The sequence below is a fragment of the Lissotriton helveticus genome, chromosome 2_1 (assembly GCF_964261635.1).
Source record: "Lissotriton helveticus chromosome 2_1, aLisHel1.1, whole genome shotgun sequence".
Classification (NCBI taxonomy): Eukaryota; Metazoa; Chordata; class Amphibia; order Caudata; family Salamandridae; genus Lissotriton; species Lissotriton helveticus.
In genome coordinates, this window is record NC_136059.1 from 669,112,236 (window position 1) to 669,134,471 (window position 22,236).

At 43.5% G+C, this 22,236-nt stretch overlaps 1 protein-coding gene across 1 annotated transcript in view; it reads left to right on the forward strand.

Annotated features, from left to right (window-relative positions):
* The window catches only part of ADGRV1 (adhesion G protein-coupled receptor V1), a 2,034,994-nt gene that overhangs the window by 755,443 nt on the left and 1,257,315 nt on the right, over nt 1-22,236 (forward strand). Inside the window, exons 44-45 of the mRNA XM_078677778.1 lie at nt 827-1,002; nt 11,262-11,386. Of these exons, the coding sequence (XP_078533904.1) occupies nt 827-1,002; nt 11,262-11,386 (301 nt within the window). The remainder of the gene's footprint in view (nt 1-826; nt 1,003-11,261; nt 11,387-22,236) is intronic.

Below are 22,236 nucleotides of genomic sequence, written 5' to 3' on the forward strand. Positions count from 1 at the left end.
CTTACCCCACTACCCATTCACAAAAAATATAAAATGTGGGATTCATGCTCAATGACAACATATCACTTACACCTCAGGTCACCAACTTTACTAACATTCCATTCTTCTATGGATTTAAGTAGTAGTTTAGCTGAGTTTATGTCCCACACGGGTATTGCAAATGCATCTGGAGGGCCTTACCTGCAAGGTGATGGTCAAGCACCAACAATCGCAAACACGCACAGCATGTCTCCTCTGTAGTATGAACCACACAGATCGCCTCCTCTCTGGGCTAACACTACACTAGCCAGTGATTAAGAAGGCCACACATGGCTTTTTGCCTCACTAACCATGACGTTACTTCTATCCTAAGAGCTGGTCGGAAACTTAAGGCTGGTAAATAAAACAAGATTATTTACCTGTCCAAGAAGATTCAAGTATTTTGGGGACAGAATGCATCATTTACAAGACCCCTACTATGAGACTCGATGCCACAGGTTCTCTACTTGTAATCAGACATTGAAATATCCCAAAAAACATTGAAAACGCTACAGTTCCTGCAGACTTGTTGTCTGAATTCCAGATAATATGTCCTTTGGTTAACTGTCCTTGTAATTAGGCATCTACCCTTAGATTCTTTCTGTACCCTCCTCCATTACACACCTATACAGTGCTCTGAAGTGTCCACCAGGCAGCTTGAGTGCCAGATAAAACAATAAATGAATAAAAAAGGAACATGTTTTCCCTGATTCTTCAGTGGTCAATTAATGTATTCCTGATGTTTTTTATGGTTTGGGTTCTGATATCATGAATTCTTAGTTTATGTGTTCTCTTCATTTTCTACCAGACATTACAAATCACAGCCCTGCTAGATGAGGAGCCAGAGATGGATGAACAGTTTATTGTCACTCTACTTAACCCGACTGGAGGAGCAAGACTTGGCACCAGAATTCAGACTGCAATAACAGTTTTGCAGAACCAGGCCCCATTAGGCCTCTTCAGCATTTTCCCAGTTACAAACAGGTACACTCGAATGTGTGAAAAGAATATGTCTGTATTTATCAGTATTAGTAAAATGATTATACATTTCAGGCCTCTTGACATCATGAAAACTATGTTGGGGAAACACTAAATGCTTTTAACTACGAGGCCCCAGATTTACTAATGCTTTGCGGCAGGTTTGCATCACAAAAGTGGGGCAAATTGTTTGGGTGTGAATTTCTACATAACACAAACCAGGATTTGCAAGTTCACCAGAGAAATGCAAAGTTGCCCCATGCGTTACTCTCTGTCAATGGGGGCTTTCCATGCATGGAGCATGTCCGTTCCCATGCAACTATCCATTAGATTTGATGCAAATACCTTTCTAATAGCATTCGTAGACTAGGATTTGCGCCAAAACCTTATGCTTTCTCGAGGCAGGCATAAGGAGGAGGAATGTTTTCATTTATCTTTCATTTTTCAACTTTGCATATGCATTAGACAACACACATATAAAGTGGCAAAAGACTCAAAGGATAGTTTTGTACTGGAAGGACCACCTTCCAGTACAAAACCTAGCTTTAGAGAATACATACGCCCTTACACTACGGAGCAAGGGTGTGAGCAGCGGCGCATGGCTACCAAAAGAATGTCAGCGCATGGGGAGAAAATAAATTAGCCATATATTACCCGATGCATAGGTGCACTTTATGCAATAATAAAGTCCTTATGTATAACGCTTTAGGCCTGACCTGCAATAGGGTAAACTCTAATTACAACGCTACTGTGAGAAAGTAGGTTTTTGGTTGAATAGAGGGTGACCCTGAGGTCGAGCAATTGCCACAATCCCTGTCATGGTGAACCAAGAAATGTAACTAAATTAACCTATGCTTAACCCTCTGGTGGCTTGGCACAAAGCAGTCAGGCTTAACTTAATGCAAATACACTTAATGACAATATGTAAAGTATGCAGCACACAAACAGAAATAAAGGAAAACACAACTCAAGAAAATACCAAACCAATTTGGAAAAATATAGTACGTTTTAATAAAGTAAAAGGATGCCAGAATGTCAAAAATGTAATGGAAATATGCAATTTTAAAGGTTTTTTGTGAGAATAACTCCTAAAAGCAGAACGTGGCACTCACGGTCATCTGGTCACGCTAGATATGGGGAAAGTCACAAGTTCATGTCTTCCTCAATGAAGTGTGGGTCGGGTCCAGGGACCAGGTTAGTCCTGCTGAACTGTTACCTTCAAAGTTTGGAGCACAAGAGGCCATTTTCAGTGGAGGAGTCTGCGAGGTGCAGTTAGAGTGTAGTGGATGTTCATCGCTGTAGTGCGAAGAGCAGGCCGTAGTTCAAGGATGGTCATCGCTGTGGAGCAAAGAACCAGTTAGGCATCACGGATGAGAGTTGCTGTAGCTTCACGTTGGCAGTTGTCACCAGCAGCTGCTGTCAATGTGAAGAGCAAGTGTCATTGGAGATTCACATTAAAAGTCATTGTGGACAGCATAGTTTTGGCACAAACAGGCCCATTCGCAAGCGTGAGGAGCCCAAATTCCAGGATTCTTACCTTTTCTTCAGGAGTAGTGGACTCCTATGCCAGCCAAGGGTCCAGGACCTCGGGAGGCACCTCTTGGGGATTAGGAGCTCACTGGAGCAGAGGTCAGCAGGGCTCAGGCTGTTTCAAGTTGCAGGTTCAGGCACGTCTAGTTGCAGCAAGTCAGCTGGGCAGTTGCAGTTGGGCCGCTGAAGCTTGTTGTGTAAATGTAACCCACAAAGGAGATTAGCTATTGGACCACTGGAGTCACTCTGGTTAGCATGGGATGAAGGCAAGCAGTTCCAATCTTCCTTCTCAGACAACAAGGCAGTCCTTCAGGCAGCAAGGCAGTCCTCTGGCACCAAGTCAGTCATTCTTCTGTAACTTCCTCAGATCCAGAAAGGAAATGTTCCGAAGAGTAGCTCTGGAGATTCAGTATTTATACCTGGAGCCTGACTTTGTGGTGGTTCAATCCCAGTCCTACCCCCACATCTGGTTTCTGGAAAAATGTTCGCTTCCCCCTGTTACAGCTTCAAATTGTCTAGGGGTGACAAAAGACAGGACATGCCTGGTGTTAGATTCCTTTTTGGTGCAAGAGGGAAAGCCCTTTGAAGTGTAAGTGGGGCTGGGTACAGAACCTCTGCAGTCATCCTACTGGGATGGCTCAACCAGAACACACCTAAGCTGGAAGCAATACACATACCCCAACAGCAGAGCCATTCACAGTCATGTGTCTAGGATACTGGTAGAAAGGACATGTTGATTGGACAAGAAAATGCTAACTTTCTAAAAGTTCAAATAGAAGGGGGTATGTCCAAGAATCAGTGGCTCGATAGGACCTAGTTTAAGTACACACCATGAAATCTAGCCACCACATTTTTGCTGTTCTCTACTCAAGCAGACAAAGGACTCAACCTTAATTTTTTGTCCTGGTTATTTATTTAACCAATTATTTCATTTTTTTGATTTTTCAAATATCATATCTGTCTGAGATTGAGAAAACACTTTTTGTTTCAAATCAATACTTGATATTAATTAGACATAAAATGAACAACAATACATGAACACAAAATTCCAAATAGTACACCAGTCAGTCACTTTACAAATTTCATATAAATGAACATAATTTATACAGTCCTTTTTGCTAGGATAGTGCCCATTGGAAATAGGTTCATGACCAGCTGGGGTTAGATATGTGCGAAATATCCTTCAAAGATGCTTGTGTCTGTAATTTAATAATTCCTCAATGTTTAAAGAAATTCCAACGCGTTTCGAGACCCAGTAGTATTCATTGGGCGCTCTTTTGGGCTTTGACTTGGTGTAATCTGGTTGGCATGTGCTCTATAGTTGCTTGCCAGTGAACTCTTCTTCACTAATGGAATTTGAAGGCAAATTCATGGACGGTTTTCAATGTTGAAAGGCATCACCGCAGCTGTTTCGTTCTTATTATAGTGGGATTGGCCGTTCTGTAGTGCAACTGAGCTTCTTTTTTTTTTTATTCTAAGAGACTTGAGCTCTCGGTAATCATTACCCAGGCAAGCAATGTGTGGAGCATTTTCTACCTTGACTAGCAATTTGTTTCTTTTTGTTAGTAAGTCCAGCCACAGCGTCCTGTCGCGGTTTTTCCGAGTTGTGGTGGAAAGACGCTTGTCCAACTCCATAACTACGACACCTCAAATATGCATTTCTTTAATTTAGCAAAAAAAGGATCTTGTCTTGACTTACATCTTTGACATGTCTCTCTGATGGTCTTTCAATGACACAGAGAAAATCAAAATGTTATATTGGTAAATGACCATGTAAACATCGAATTTCTATGAAAATGCAATGTACAAACGTTTGGAACACATGCAATGCGTTGATAGAATGGCATCACAAGGTGTTCAAAATGCCTGTATCTTGTTTCAAATGGTGTCTTCCATATGTCGGCTTCCTTTATTATTACCAGAATATAAGCACCCCTTGAATTCTATTTTGAGTAGCTATTGGCCGATCTGACTTTAAGGTACTCTATATGGAAGGATTGGGTCAGGAATGTGGAAGGCAGAATATTTAAAGCTCATTATTTCGTTACCAGAATATCAAGGTACAAAATATCCAAACGGTAAGTTTGTATAGATGTTCTTAACCTAACTTCCCATATGAGCATCTTAGTGATATACATATCTTCAAACTATGTGAAAGTGTAAAGTTAAGAATAGTAAATCCATACATCTTTCTGTGCACTTACCTCTGCAATATTGTTTCCCTTAATACACTAGTCACCATATAGTGGATCCATCAATAGTCTGCCTTTGATATTCCCTGGTACAATCATTTTGGAACAAAGACAATTGGGGCACCAACTGGAGAGGTGGAATATCTTGTTGAATCTTTGTAACTAGTTCCTGCAGGTAGATATGCAGCACTTATTATATGAAACTTGTAACGCGCTCAGCTTACCCAGGGGCATCCCGGCGCGACAGACCAAAAAAGAAGGAGAGACTCGATTACTCACTGCTATGGAAACAAGTATGTCTTAAGAAGTTTCCTGAATAGTAGGATCTTGTGCTCTGAGCGAATCTTAAGGGGCAGAGAGTTCCACAGAGATGCCACCTGTACCGAGAAACGCCTGCCCCCAGTTCGAGCTCTCTTAACTCTCGCAGATCGCAAAAGATGTTGCTGGTCCGAGCGCAGAAGGCGTGAAGGTTTATAGGGACGGGCCATATTAAAAAGGATGGGAGGGCCTTTGCCATGTAAGATTTTATGGGCCGTACACAGCGCCTTATCACTTGATCCTCTTAGCACTTGATCCTCTTTGACAGTAAGGGGATCAATTTGTCCATGTGGAATTTTAACACTGCCATAAGATCAGTGTGACAGCCATAGGAACTGTATGTAAGTAACTGATCTGCCCCTTTCTTAATGAAAACATCATTGAATTCTTGGTAGGGTTCTGGAATTTGATAAGGAAGAGCTTCTGGTTATATCATACAAAAGGTTAGCAGGAGATCTTGTTTTAATCCTTTATGTGGGAAGCTCTGAAGTTCATCACACTGCTCTGAAAAAATAATAGTCTGTTCTCTGTAAGTCGTCTGTGGTTTGTACTTACTGAACTATGGAGTTCCCAGAACCACAGTGAACGCTGGGAAATCTGTGAGAATAAAATGAATACATTCAAAATGTTAATTTTCGAAAGCCATGGTTAATTTAGGAGTGTCCCAACACACTTCATCAGCCAGTAAAGACTTGCCATCAGTTTCTACTATGGGTTCAGCAATTTATCTAGATAGTTTTGGTAAGTCATATAAAGCATGTAAAAGCATAAACAGGCAGATTCATCATCCAAAATTGCGATCGCAATAGCTGCAAATTAGCTATTGCGATCGCAATTGAATGATCGGCAATTCATGATAGGAAAAAAGAACAATTTGCGAATTCGCAATATATATTTAGCGAATTCACAAAAAAAATCGCAGATCCAAGGTGGAACCCCCTTAGCGAATCGGAATTAGCGAGATTCCAATAAAACTGCGATTTACTTAGCGAATTCTCTAAAAAATCGCAAACCAAATTCATCAAAATTCGCAAATTGCGAAAAACCACAAAATCGCAATTTGCAAGGCGCAAATTAAGGAGAACCCAAACCAGGTGGTAACCATGAAGTCCATAAAAAAAATCCCTAAACTAGCCACAGGTGCGGCCCTGACCAAACACACTTAAGGAGACACAGTAGGAGCATGAGGAAATTCACAATGCCAGGACTATACATGGTGGTTAGACGGCGAAGGCTCCAGGCTGCAGCAAGGAACAGACGCAGGATCCAGGAGTGAACTTTCCGCCAGCGGATCACACTTCTGGGACAAACTGAAGAGCAAATTGACTCAAAGTACCGGCTGAATGGGGCAATGATCACGAAGCTCATCCGGGACCTTGACCCCCTGATGCAGCACCCAACAAGGAGGACCAATGCCGTGCCCACCCATGTCCAGGTCTTGTGCAGCCTGCACCTCCTAGCCTCGGGAAGCTTCCAGGAGATAGTTGCAGTTGCAGGGGTGATCTCCCAGAGCACCATATCACGCTGCCTAAACAGTTTCCTGGAGGCCATGCTGACCCGGCTACACGATTACATCAAATTCCCGTCCACCCAACAGGACTTGAATCAAACCAAGCTTGATTTTTACAACATTGCGCAATTCCCCCATGTCATTGGATGCATTGACTGTACCCACATCCACATCTGCCCACCAGCACAAACAGAATACATCTACCGGAACCGCAAGTGCTACCACTCACTGAATATCCAGATGGTCTGCAACGCTAAGACAATCATCACGGACATAGTGGCACAATACCCGGGGAGCACACATGACTCGTTCATATTCCGGCACAGGGGCATGCACACACGACTGGCCAGGGGAGACTTTGGCGAAGGACACCTTCTAGGTAAGTACACATGCCAACAAACAGTACATCGCGACCATGTAGCTGCGCATAACAGGCACTCACCCTCTGCTCCTTTCATTCAGGTGACAGCGTCTACGGTCTCCGTGAGTACCTCCTCACCCCATACCTCAACCCTGCCACACCACAGCAACGGCGTTACAATGCTGCACACATCCGCACAAGAAATTGCATTGAGCCGACATTTGGGCTTTTGAAGAGCCGATTCCGCATACTACACAAGACTGGTGGGGCCCTCAAATACCAGCCTGAAGTCTGCTGCCGCATCGTGGCAGTGTGTGCAATACTCCACAACATTGCTACCAAGCGGAGGATAGCTGTAGAGATCTCTGGCAGTGAGTCGGACGGGGACAACCGCCCACATGCACATGTGCATCATGCACGGGGGGAGAATCCTGCTGAAGGACTAAGGCGCCGCAACCAAATCACAATGAACTGTTTCTAGTGCACCCGCTCCCCTCACCCGACACTTCACTCATGCATGATAAATGAAATAATGACATGAGTCAGATTAACTTGTGCATATTAAACCTTATTGTTTTTTTCACAATAATGTAGTCAGATTAATTTTACATTGCATGAGAGCTGTATTGACTCATACATCCCCATGTTTGTGATGAGGGCATGCTTGTATCATCAGCATGGCCCTGCAGGTACATTAGGAAGAGTCAGTGGCGCCTCCGGACATACGCTCCCAGGCGCCTTTTGACTTCCTCCACCTCAGCATTAGCCCGTGAGGCTGCAGAGGGCCTGGTGCTGCGGCGGGGTACCGTCACCAGCGGCAACGACAGGCTACTGTGGCTGTAATTGTCCTCACTGGCATCATCACCCCCACTAGCTGGTCCATGGCCAGTCGCCTGCATACCCTGCATTGCTGGGTGACTTGCTCCAGTGCCCTAGTGACGTCCTGGCAGCACTGGACCATTTGAATTTGCATCACCAGGGAGCGACGCGATAGCTGGGAGGTGGCATTCCCGATGATGTGATTCGAGCGTGTGTAAGCTGACAGGCGGGTCAGCAGCTGGCGGTGGCGGCGGCAGTTGACATCCTGCTGGGACATCAGGACCTGGGTGTTTTCTTGGACAGCAGCAGTCATGATTTGCATGCTGTCAGTGAGCTGTCCCACATTACGAGCAGTCTTGTGCAGCTGCAGGTGGATGGCAGCCAAGTGACGTGCCTGCTTTTGATGGACTCGGAGCATGCGACGTTCAATGGACAGGCCAGGATCACGGATATTTCCCCCCCCTGCCAGCGCGTGATATTGTGTCGCGCTGCTCCCTCACCAGTCCACTGGACTGTGAAGGCACAGTGGCTGTGCGCCTTGTCTGCCTCCGGGCTGCAACTGTGGTGGCCTGTGCCACTGCCCTGGGTGTTACACCGACTGGTTGTGGCGCACATGTGGCTGCAGGGGTGGCACTGTCCACAGGGGCAGGTGGTGGTACTACTGCTGCTGGTGCTGCCTGTGATGGTCCTGGTTGGTGTAAAGGACGGCCCTCTCCCTCGGTGTCCTTGGGGTTGTTGTCAATATGTAGGGCCTCACTGTCCGAGCTGGGTTGTTCTGTGCCACCTGTGATGTAAATTGGACCGTGATTAATGACATGTTTCTTGCACATGGGAGGTTTCTACATGCATGCAGGCTAGCACTCCCTGACTGGCTTTAGGAATGACTCTCACGTGTCAGGTCTGGCTGTATGGGGCTATCTGAAAATTGTGGTCACACTACAAGTCCCACAATGCAATTGGGCATTTCTGATGTGCATGGCCTGCATGATTGGGGTTTTCTAATGGTTAGCTCTGGAGTCATGGCCATTGTCAGGGGACAGGGTCGCAGTCGCATGGCACTTACCTTGGGATTGTTGGGTGGGTCGGGATGAGTCCAGCCGGGTGACCTCCACGCATGCTTGGGGATTCAGGGTGTCCTCAACAAGGTCCTCCAGTGGGGTGTTGGGTGGTACGGTGGGCTCTCCTCCTCCGGTTACAGTTCGCTCCCCCAACCTCTCTGCAATTCTTTCCTTTGCACGCCCTCTGAGGTCATACCACCTCTTTTTGAGTTTGTCTATGGAGCGCTGGGTCACTCCCACTGCATTGACCTTAGCGCGGATGCACAGCCAAATGCGCCTTTTGTCCACCTCAGGCACCCTCCTTGAATCCTTCCCAAAGAGCCGGTCATGGTCCTTGGTGACTCCCTCAATTAAATATTCTAGTTCCTGCTTGGAAAACTTGATCTTCCTTTTTCTTCCAGGGGCACTGCTCCCTGCTGCTTCCTGGGACATTTTCTGAGGTTGATTGTGTCCTGGTTTGCTGCTGGAGGTGCTCTGTTGTGGAGCTCTGTCAAGTGCTGCTTCCACTTTCAGGCTCAGTGAGCAGAATGAGGCAGGAAACTGCCTCCTTCCTGGTTGTGATGTCATCATTGTGCTCGAAATGCGACTTCCCGTTTTTGCGATCTCGCAATTAGCGAGATCGCAATTAGCGATTTCGGTAATTGCGAGATCGCAATTTCAACACGAAAAAAGGGCGATTCTGCAATTTTTTTGCGATTTATGCAAAACCGCAAACGGCAATTGCGGCCGAATGCAAATCGCTTTTTTTGATCGCTTTTCTACATGAATCCCATTCTGCGAATTCTAAATTGCGATTTGGTAATTTTCGCTTTTTGGAATTCGTAGAATGTGGCTTTCATGAATCTGGGGGCTAGTTGCACCACTGTCTAGTAAGGCAAGAACTCTTAAAGGCCCATTGGGTATTAGGATCTGAACTGGTATTTGGAAATGAGCTTTTACGAAAGCTTCTGTTATAAAGATTTACCTCTTTGTTGAAGGAAAAGTCAACTGGGGCCTTTTACAGTTGATTTCGGTGGTTTCTCATCAGCTGCGGATTTTCTTAAACAAAAAACCCTGCTTTCCACAATATTGATATAGGGCCCGAAACACAAAGGTTAACTTACACATTTGTTTACGTTTAAAGATTTTGGCATTCACAAAGGGATTTGTGAGTAGTTTCTTTATGAGTGCGGAGTCTCCTCACATAAACATACCTATGTTTTTATATACAAAGACTCTGCACTTCCCATAAATTCCTTTGTGAATACCAAACAGTTATAAACTTACACAAAAGTGTACGTTTACCTTTGGGAATACAGCCCATAGTTCCTTTCCACATCTCTATTTTTCTTTAGATGTTAACAACCTCCAGATACTTCCCAACTGCATCAGCTCCGACGTAGTAACCAGGTCGTTTTCCAATGTCTCACTCCTAGAGAATAATGGTCCTAAGGTATCACTACTTCTTCTGTACTTCGATTTGTAGCGTTAGATCTACAAGGGCCACAGTAGTTGTAGTCAGTTAACTGCTAAATGCAATACCTCTTTCATGTATTTTCTGAGGCCTTAGTAGAATGCCACAGTGGCAGATTCATCAGTTTAGGCTGCTTCAACCAGCAATTGCTGATATTAACTAAGATAAAATTACTTAATTAGAACATTGGAATGCTGAGAGCGCCATTGAAGACAGTGGACCGGCAGTAGGGTATTCACACCGGTATAGGCCCTCTTCTGTCGACATTTCCCAGTTCCAATCCACACCCTCTGACTAGCTGGCTCCGCTGCCTCTCCAGGATGTGTGGATTGCATGGGGTAATGAGAGAGGCAGAGGCCGTGGAAGAAAGAAAATATCAAGCCTTCCATCCTCCCTCCACCAAAAGTTCACTGTGTCACTAGAGCCTCGGAAGGAAGGATATGGGAGTACTTCTCAGCTGCTCCTGCATCTCTCTCAGCTCTGGCACAAGTAGAGTCAGGAGCTGACTGCTGGCCATTTTCAGAGTAATTTCCACAGCTTCCAACATGCAAGTTTAAAAGCTACTGCCACGGCCTTTGCATGGATAGTAATTATTAAATAATCATACCTTTGCTGTGTAACAAACTCACAGGTGTTTGGGTGTGTGTGTTTAAACCGTCTGTCACTGAAGAGGCCTTATAGCCCACCACAATGGGCACCACCGATCTGCGTTATTGCCTGCCATTGTGGCCTATACCAACTATTAAAGTCTCACCTTAGGATTTGGCCCCTAATGCTTGAGCTGGACTTTAATGGCAAGTATAGCCCTATGTAGCAAGCTATAAGGGTTTAATAGAAAGCAAATAAGTAAAAAATGATTGCAGCCAATTGCACCCCTTGATTCTCGACATGTATCTCAATAATGCTGAGCAGCGTGACTGCATTACAATTCTGAGCAAGAATATTGTGATTTAAGGTGGTGCGCTTCTTTAAAACAAATGATCTCTATCAAATATCTGTTCTTCTTTTGCTTATTTCATTTCAGAACAAACACTCTAAGCGTCGAAGAAGCCAATCGAACAGTTTACTTCAAGGTGTCCCGAAGTAACGGGATCAACATGTCTGTGAGCGTGGAATGGGAGACTCTGTCAGACACAGCATTTGGCATAAGTATGTAGTATTTTTTTAAATAAAGAATGACCACATTCTGCATATTATTTGTATGAACACTGGCCAAATGCTTGTTGTTTGAATCAGTGGATTCAAATAGATTAGCTCCAACAAAGAAATATGTTAGCTGTGTGCTCATTCCTACATTGGAGCACTGCAATTAGAAAACAGTCCTCATTAACTCAATTTATGAATCTTATATCCTAATTATTATCGTAAATAGATAGAGTGCCAATTTCATGGCCAAGTTTGCAAATCTGGCCGTAAATTACCTATTGGGTGAATTGTTCCTCTTGACAAAGTGTGCCCAGCACAGAGCGGGGCTATGCGCCTGGTTGCAAAACAAATATGCAGTCCCCAGCACATACACAGACTCTGACAATTCACCCCTGGGTAAAGGGAGTGCATTCGTGAGAGACAGTTTAGACAGAGAGAGTTGAATCCTCCGCTGTCTGTCACTGGAGGTCAACTGATTTCTTTTGGAGGCGAGGCCTGCAAAATGGTCAGTCGAATGAAACATTGTAGGCCAGTAGACTTTCGAAATGGCGTTCTACAGATGCATGTAACATATTCAAAATAAGTTAAGTTGAATGCATTTAGATTATGTATTATTTTTCAAAACTAGGCAAACGTTCACACCATGGGGAATGATATATGATAGATTTGGATTTAATATTTTCACATTGTGATTTATGGAATGTTGAAACGGGTCAGGGAGTCTTTGTGAAGGGCAAAGCCTCTGTTAGCTTGCCCACAATAATACACTAGCTTTAATCAAGCCCTGTTAACCAAGTCCTCGGAAACAGTAGAAAAGCACCATAAGACCATATTTCTTGCCTGGTCATCTGTAAATGACACCACAAAATGTGTTCCCTGCCTCTATCTTTGAAGATTATTTATGCTTTTGTTGCCTTTGTAATAGCTGAGGTGGGGTTTACTGTTTGTTAGTGTTAATGTCCCAACAGTCCACATATCTCCAAAACACATTTCTGAAATTCTACAATAAGTTCAATGAATGATAACATTCTCATATAAGCTATGCCATCTGTACAAAATATAACTTCATCCCATAGGAAAATAGCGTAGTATCATCTAAAATCAATTTTCTGGGGCAGGATTTTGAAACTACCTGCGAGTGGCAGTTTGTGTCCAGACCATTCTTTTTCAATGTCTTCATTCAGTGTTGTCAAACTACACCAAAGACTTAATCCCTCACTATTTCAAATACAGTTGTGGTGCCCATCCAGACAGAGCACCCATGATACATAGATGTTGTTCATATATCCCAGGCAGGAAAAAAAGCTGCATAATCATTGACCTGGAATTTTAGCACATTAATTATTGCCCTCTCCACATATGAATGATTTTGCGTTTTTTTGTTATTTAAGCAGACCCTACAGTTGCAAAGAGATGCTGTGCCATGCACAGTTGTATTGCACTTTTTGTGCCTATTTGTATTGTTTATTATGTTAATTCATTACTCTAACATGGGCCACCACTATGATAGAGTGGTATATGAAAAATAGACTTGCCATGATGCCAGTCGTCATCTTGGAAGGGGTTAAAACCATTCCAAAATTACCGTTGATTGCCTGTGCGTGCAAGTGCAAAAAACAAATCAACAAGTGTAAATTATAGATGACAGGTGATAGATCCCTCTCCTACCTCAGTAAGAAAACAGGTGATCAAAGTTTGGAATAAAAATGCCACAGACAGAGTGCACGCACTCATCTGAGTGTGTTTTAGATCTTCATTTAAGACAGTGGACCTGATTTACAAACTGCATTTTATAGTACTTTAGTAATAGTACAATACTACAAAATGTAATTCACAAGCCTATGAGCGTAAATCTCCAGTGTTACGTCTCCTATCTTTTCTATGGAGATTTAAGATTACCACTTGATAGTAAATGAGGGAGGGTCCAGAGGAGAGGCTGGAAAAACGTCATCATTAGTATTAATGGGTTTTACAGAGGAGCAAGGAGGGGATTAGGAAGGGGTGTATGGAGGGACATGCTCCCACCCACAACAGAGTAAGTAAGTTAATTGATATTCACAAACTGCACTTCTAAATTTACTTCCACCAAAGAAGGATCTAAATAGTAGTAAATAGATACAAAACATCAGTAAATTACTCCAAATCAGAGCTTAACGATTTCATTTTAAATTAATAGTACTGCAGCATTTTTTATTATGTTGTACATTTAAAATAAATATAAAAAAGTTAACTTATATTAATATTTAATATACGTTTTTTAAATTGAATTTAACATGATTTCTTATGAGGTGTCATTAAAGTCCCTGTCTCCATTATTTTTTGTGAGCAGGTGTTGCAGTATCAGTGGTTGGCCATGTGTGGTGCTGGAATTATTACTGTTTTATTTTGGCAGAGTTAATTATACTTGTATATTTGGGCTCATACCTCTTTTTAAGGGGGTGGAGACATGCAAGTTAAAATTTTTGATTATCCTAGCACTTGGATTTTGTGATAGTCAGAAGTAGTGATGTTACTCTAAGGTTAAAAGTAAATTATATGTGTAAATTACTCACAAGTGTTGCTATGTTTGCCAATAGCCTTGAGTGCATTTTGCACTTTGATGAGCCTAAACAACAGAGAAGACATGCAAAAATAGCACCAGGGCTGGAAGGTTCCCATGTTGTTTCAAAAGCATTGTGAAACAGCAAGAAAAAAGGCATTTTAATTCAGCTGCATGATTGGTCATGTTAAACAAGCTCATTTCCCTTTGTAGCATCCTCTGATGTGCACCTGGACCCAGTTTACCATGTGGCAGCTCAAGATGCAGAATTAGCATATTGTTTCTCGTTGAATGCCCTTCAAGTGTACATGAGTGGCTGTCTTGGTAACAAAAGAAGCAGCAGCAATGTGTTCCAGGCTTTACCATAATCTCTGTGTGGCTGCACCTACTTTTACAGTATAGTGAAGAATGTTACTGCACAAATGTAAGGTTCCATGTTCAAAGATTAAAAGAGAATTGGGGCTGGTCTGCTCCTTGCACCTCCTGGACTTATGTTAGCTCACTTGGCTATGCATTTGCCCTCGAAGGAAGGTCTGCCGGCTCTCAAGTGAAAAGCATATCTTAACTTCTGAAGTTCTAAATGTGAAAAGGGGATGCAGGAGAGTATGGCTAAGCAGTCGATTGGACCCTGACAATCCTTTTAAACTGATGACATCTTTTCACCGAGTCCCTTTTATGGGAAAGGTTGAAATATTATTATTTCAAGTTCTATCCCTTGCTGGAAATACGCTGTCAGTGCTATGGTTAATTAATCAGAAGGCATTCATTTTCTCACCATCTTTGTAAGTGGAAAATATTGCAATTAATTAAATGGTGGTAAATAACAGGCAATGGCACGTGCAGGCTTGAAGCATGCCAGTGGCGCTCTGCTGAGGATTTTAGCGTATTCTTTACATGCTGCTAATAAATAATAGTGTGGGGGAGGCAGGGGATTTTTCCCCGGCAAAGATTGGAGAATGGGTGCATGGGGGACAGGGATAGGAGCAGGGGACAAAAGAATGCTCACACTCACCTGCATGGTTCGCAGGGCCATTACTACACAAAAGCACTTCGTATAATGGTCCTGCTTTTGGCCCACTTGCCTGCCTCTGGTAGTTGTGATTAATTTGGTGTCCACGGAATTTATTCTGATGTCATGGAGGCTGCCTAAGTCCTGTGATGTCTGTCCTTTTATTTGGACTTCTTTGTTCTGTCATTTAGACTACTGAGCAGTCCTCCCCAGATCTGGAAGGGCTCCTTTCTGCTGCCCAACCAGAGAGGCCTCTATGCCTGTCTCGGGCCTGCCCCACAAAGTCAGCAGATGTGATAAGAGTTTGGAGTGTTAGCCCCCTGACCAGCACAACAAGTAATTTCCTTCTCAGGGTGCAAAACACTTCGCAATAGATGCCTGTTTATGGAGGGGTATTATGTTCAGGACCCACCCATGCAGAGCCGTTAACAGTGATAGCCTCCTGCCAGTACCAGGGGGGCTCCTCTGCCACCATATTGCAGGGTCAACGGTCACCTAGTTTCACATGTGGGGGGCTTGCTTTATAGGTGTACTCCTCCCTAGGAGGCACAGGAGATTGTGAGCAGCAAATTCACTGTGTAGGGGTGGAGGACTCTTCAGGGGTCATGGAGCTGCCCATGGTCAACAGCCACTGACCCTCTTAAGGAACCCGAGGTAAAGGATTGAGGGTGCTTTGTGGCGCTGGCTTGACTACCCCCATCTTTTGTGCATTGAAGGATACCAGGAGGGAAGTGGCAGAGGTCTGTGCCACATTTTAAGGAGCTCTGTCTCCATAGAGGAGGAAGTCACTTGGGAGTAGATTACTTTTTTTGTTTAAAACTCCTTACCCACTTTACCTTTACCCTCCTGTGACCCTAAAAACATCTTACTTATCCTTACCTCTACCCACCCCATCTCTTAAAAACCCATACATCCCTTTACCTTTACCTTCCCCAGAATGCTAAAAAACCCTTACTTCCCTTTACCTCTAAAAACCTCTCACCTCCCTTTGCCTCTTCCTAACCCAGAACTCTATATGGACGTTTGTCCAATATGTATATTTGTCAGTAATGATTCCACTTTAATTAAGGTAATAGAATGATCATGCAAAGGTTTTGAGGAGAAAATGAGTGCCAGGTCTTTTGTCAACTAGTTGTCGCCTTCAAATCACTGTTGTTGGGCTAGAGTGTCAGTTGCACCATTATTAGGACCTGACCTAGAGCAAGGACCGACTGAGTTGCTTTGGATAAATGCTCTGACTGGTTTCAGGAACTGTGGAGTTCTATGTTTAGTATACACTTCTATAGCGTGTTTGGCTCACAGCAAATATTTTCCCCATTCCTCAAAAGATCTCTTCAAGATCAGAAGTTTGTTATCAGTGATTGTGTAATTTAACTCTGAGGGCAAAAATATTTTAGAAAAGTAAGCTACTGGGAGAACCGATCCCATGTCTTGATATCTCTGAGATAAAACACCTCCCACAGCATCTGTCTCCTTAGATTCAGTAATGCATAAACTTAACTACTAAAGGTTTTTGTGTTTCTGGTTCCACATTTTTAGACCTGTCAGCCTTCAGATGGCCTTCCCCCACATATTTTGCCTACTTACCTCCAACTTTTGCTGCATTTCTTTTTTGTTGGTCATAGGACTCCATGCACTTTATCATTGTTAACCAGTGCTAAAGTGTTTGTGCTCACTCCCCTAAACTTGGTTTGATAGGCATTTACCTAACTGGCATATTTCATTTACTTTATTTTTTTTATTTTTATATATTTTTATTTTTCCCATTTCCAGTTAAACAAAACACATTTTTTACATATAGCACAGTCACATTGTCATTTTTTCACTTTATCTGAGATGCATCTTCAAAAAGAAACAGAGAAGAGAAACAGGCCAAAAATAAAAAAAGACATATAAGTAAACAATCTCTAGTTACAGCCAAACAGAAACTTGAAGAAGCAAAGAAGAGGATGTAAATGTAAATGTAAATGTGTTGGACTTGTAAAGCGCACAGCTGCCCGTGAGCGTCCCAGCGCTTGCTTAGGGAACCCATCCTGGTATTCCCCTGTGAGAAACCCCGGCAGGGTGTCCACAAGGTGAAAGCCAGGCATCCCGCCGCGAGGGGCCGTAGTGGAGATTAAGCAAGCTATTGCCCAGAGTCACAGAGTGTGACCCCGTGAGTTGAGTAGGCACCAGAGCGAGAATTGTCGAGTCCGTGGAATTTTGAGCCCGAGACCCGCCGAGGCGGGGAATCGAACCCTGGTCCACGGTCGATCTCAGCTTCCGGGTCTGCCGCCTCTAACCACTGAGCCACGCTTCTCCCATGAGATGAGACAGAAACCAGCCCAAATAGCTCTTTCCTCCCCCTAGGTATTCTCCTTCCATCTCATAATAGGTTCCCATATACGTTTTCCAAGAATTTTGCCTTTTTTCCCTTTCCTGTCATATATCCCTTTTTCTAAAATATATATTGCCAGTAATTTAGCCAACCATAGATGAAATTGTGGGGTCTCTTTATCCAACCATGCAGATGCTACACATAGTCTTAAAACTGCCATAGCCATGAACAAAAAATATTGGCACGGCTGCTTGCCCTCACCTACCCTGAGCATAATCCATACTGGCGTAAGTGTAATTTTAATTCCTAGAGTTTGATCCAAAAAAGATTCAATTGTTTTATGCAGCTGACCAAGCTGAGGACACGTTGCAAACAGATGTATAATATCAGCCACTGGGCTGTCGCACCGGGGGCAGCAAATTCCTAAAGTCCCACCCCACTGCGCAATCCTAGCAGGTGTATGGTACAGAAACTATATTGTTTTGTAATGTTGTGCCTGTAAAGATGCAGAACATAATAGAGTTTGCCCCCTCTAGAGAGAACTGTGAAAACTTTCCTGGGCCACCTGTAACTTATCTACCCATTTCTTACCAAATTTTTCCAAATCGTCCATCTTAAGTGCAGCCAACTCTGCGTAAAATCTCCTAATTGAACAATCTATCCCCCCTCAATTGCGTCTAAGATCCCGATTTTACCAAATCCAACAGCACCCCCCTACTTATTTGTAAGATAGCTCCGAACTTGCAGAAATTTAAAAAAACAATTACTAGAAATATCATACATCCCCTGTATATCAGAGAATTGCAAAACACCTTTGACCCCCATCAAATTCCCCAGTTTCCTGACCCCTCGCTGCCCCCAATCTGTCATTACCGAATCTGCGAAGATCTCTCTAGGAAGAGAGATATTTCCGTTGATTCGAGTGTAAGCACAAGACCTTCTAATCCCCATTTTTTTACAAAGTGATGCCCAGATTTTATAAGCTGCTTTGAGCGTCTTAAACTTAGTCCTTTTAAACTAATTCGGGCTGAAATCTTCAAAAAACTGTTCTCCGCACTCTCCCCCATAAGTATTGCATATATGTCAGTTGATCCTGTCTTTGTCTGTGGATCCGAAGGATCTCCCCCATCAGTCCACACATGTATTGGATGGCCTCGGCCCAATAATACAATTTAAAATCGGGAACTGCCCATCCTCCTCTATCTCTAGGAAGGGTCAAAAAATGAAGGGCCCTCCTGGTCTTTCCTGGTGCCCAGATGAATCTGTTTATGAGGTGCTCAATCGCAGCAAACCACTTAGCTTTGAGAATCAACGGAATTGTCCCGAATAAATAAAGAAATTTGGGCAGAATAATAATCTTGACAACATTAGTACATCCTACCAAAGTGAGGCGTAGCTTATGTATTCGATAAAGATCAGTCTTAGTTTTTTCCATTATAGGTCCAATATTTTGCTCTACCATCTTGTCTAAATCTGCCGTAATGTTGATCCCTAGGTATACTGCAGAGTGAACTACCCGTCCATCCTCACCGTCCACCTGGCTGTTCTTAATTATCTGTGTCTTGGGGCCATTTAACGCATACCCCTAGATACTGCCAAAAAGAGCCGCCTCCCTTTCTACCTCCTGGATGGCATTGACAGGGGAGGGAGTCACAATTGCCACGTCATCCGCGTACGCTAAAGTTTTAATCACTTGTCCCTGAATCCTGATCGGGGGGATCCTGTCATTTAATTCTAATTTATGAATTAGAGGGTCTATATACACTGCAAATAACAGCGGGGAGCACTGACACCCTTGGCGAGTACCCCGACTAATAGACACTACTGAGGAGTAGCCTCCGTTAATTCTAAGCCGCGCCGTAGGGGCCTGGTAGAGCGCTTAAATACCCTTAATAAGCCTTTCGCCAATGCTGTACCGCTTTAAAGCTGCCCACAAGAAGTCCCAAGAGATCCAGTCAAAAGCTTTTTCTGCATCTAAAAACATAGCCCCCATAGGGTCCCCTGAGACTTCTGTGGCATAAAATAAAGTTATAACCTTGCAGATGGGTTGAGCAGTACCCCTCTCAGGAATAAAACCATGTTGAGTAGGACTAACTAACTGGTCTATTCTCTTACTCAGCCTTGCATCCAGAGCCTTTGAATAAATCTTAGCATCTGCATTCAGTAGGGTAATCGGTCCGTATGACCCAAGTTCCAAGGGTGATTTTCCCTTTTTAGGGATTACGACAATATCTGGGCCTAACCACGAACCTGGCAGTACTGCTGAATCTCTAATGGATCTCCCGGTTGGTCCTCACTATACAGCTTGGTGTAAAACTGCTTGAATACCTCCCTTACTTCTTCAACATCAGCAGTTAATCCCCCCTGACCATCTAAAATTTCCTTAATTTGCCCTAGAGCAGATTTCTGTCTTGTGCGGACCGCTAGGGTATACCCTATCCGCTCGCTCAATTTGTGACACTGTTCCTTGTATGTCAGATACACTGCATCCGCCTTACTTGCAAAACCCTCATTTAGCTCTGCTTTAATACTCGCTATTTTTAAAAGTACTGTATCCAGAGGGATACCATTCCGGATCGCGAGACACAGTTCCCCCCTGCCTTTGATGCTGTTTTAACCAGAGCGCTAACTCTATCTCTTTCTTGCCTTTGTTTATGCATACTGTAGCTTAACGTTTCACCTTAAATCCCAGCTTTAAAGGCATCCCAGGTAAAGCCTGTAGCCGTACTCCCCCGATTAATTTGCCAGAAAATACTTATCCAGTTATTCATATATGTAACATAGCCCTCATCCAACAGCAATTTCCTTTCAAACGTCCAAATGCATGTCCTACTATTCCATCCTGCCAATTCAAGTGTTAGGACGAGTGGGTTATGGTCAGAGGTCAAACGGAGAAACTTCTCTATCTTGCTTTTAGACAACAGAGAATTAGATATAAAAAAATAATCAAGTCTTACACAGACCTTGTGTGGGGCAGAATGAAAAGTAATACTATTATCTGCGGGGTTCAATCGTGTCCATACATCACCAAGGGCATTATGCTGTATCAAATTACAAATTGCCCGGCATACTTTCTTCTTTCGTCCTCTGTATATCTGCCCATGCTCTGTGCCCAAGCCCTCACGCCATTTATATTAAAATCCCCGCAAAGAAAAATTGGTTCAGGCCAAAAAGCCATCTGTGTCTAGAAAATCAAAGACGTCTGGATCATCTTCTGTGGATCCATATATTGAACCCACAGTGACTACCTGGTTATTTATTTCACATTTCGGTAGTACCCATCTTCCCCATTGATCTTGCTTTTTTTTAATGACCTTGACATTCCTCTTTTTAGACAAAACGGCCACCCCTGTTGTCCTTGTCCCCTGCCTTGAGTATGCCAATAGAGTGAAACCTAGCTGCTCCATTAAATAAACCCTTGCACCTTCTGAATGTGTCTCCTGAAGACAAAGGACATCTAATCGCATTAACTTGAGGGCAGCAACCACACGCTGCAGTTTCATATAATTATTCAATCCACATACATTGAAAGAGGCAATTCTAATACTCATTAGAACACATCATAATCTTTTCCAATCAAAGCAGCCACTATTTTTTTCTGTTTCTTCTTACTTTTCAGCAGTCTGTTTGTTTAATTTATTAATGCATCTTGTACCCCTAGTTAACTGTCTCAAAATTGCTACTATACTACACCTCAAAACCAATTCATGTCATTCTGTGAAAAACCCCAGGCCAGCTCCACTCCCAACCCCCTCCCCCTCTCCCTCCCATGTCCCTCATTAAAACTACACCCTAACCACCCATGCCCCCTACAGGCAAATAGGTCACCCATGATCTATGTGTGACAGCTTTTGAATGCAGCAACTTGCCCTCCTCCCGTATTTACCTCCCTATGAAGCCCACGTTGCCCCTGCCCCCTCCAAACAAACAAAAACAAAAAAAAGGAAAAAGGTGGGAGTCCCCCTACCCTGCCTACCCTCCTTTTTGTTCCCTTATCTCTGTAATATACTGCTGAGCCTTAATTTCTGATGAGAACATCCTTACATGCCCCTTAACGTTAGTTTTACGCCTTGCTGGATAAAGTAGGTATGCCTCGTGCCCTAAGTTCTGAAGTGGTGCAATCAATTGCCTAAGCCTCCACCTCCTCTCTACCTTGGCATGAAAAAAATTAGGGCGCGCAAAAAAAGGATACCCCTTCAAACGTGCGTCTAGCCTCCGGCATTGCCTTATACATAATGTCCTGCCTAGCAAGGAAGTTACCAACATATACAAGGATCGCTCTAGGTTTAACAGCTTGTGCAGTCCCATATGTCCTTTTTTGAATCAGCGGGAAGCGGTGTGCTCTTTGGACTTCGCTCTCCCAACTCCAGGTTGTCACGTCAGGAAACGCTCCCTTAAACAGATTTATTACATATGACCTGACATCCTGTCCTTCAACTCCCTCCGCCACCCCCAAAAGTCTTATGTTATTTCGCCTTTGGCGGTTTATGAAATCCTCCAATTTCCATTAGACGTCATCAGAAATCTTCTCCTGGGCCTCCTTAAATGCTTGCCACCTACTGACATCATCTTCCAGCTTCCCGGTCCGCTCCTCAACATGAGCAACCCTGTCTGCCATCTCTTCGTACAATTTGTTCCTTTTCCTCATTGAGCTCTGGATTTTTTTTGCGGCCAGTTTAGCTCTACGGCTATCTGACCTGGCTTCAGCCTGCATTTGCTTCAACGTCGTGTATAGCAAATCCAGTGAAGTGACTTGAGGTGGACTGCCTACTTTATTGTCCCCCAGCTTGGAATCCTCTCCAGCGCCCTCTTGATATAGATGTGAGGTTTCCGAATAATCCCAACATAGCTTTCTATTTGGAGCATCTACTGATAGACTGCGTGAGGGTCTTGATTTAGACTTTGTTCTTTTTTTTGCTTAGAGCCCTTGTGTCCCGCTGGTGCTTTTTTTTTTTTTTTTTAAACTTTTATTGAGCAACAAAATCAGG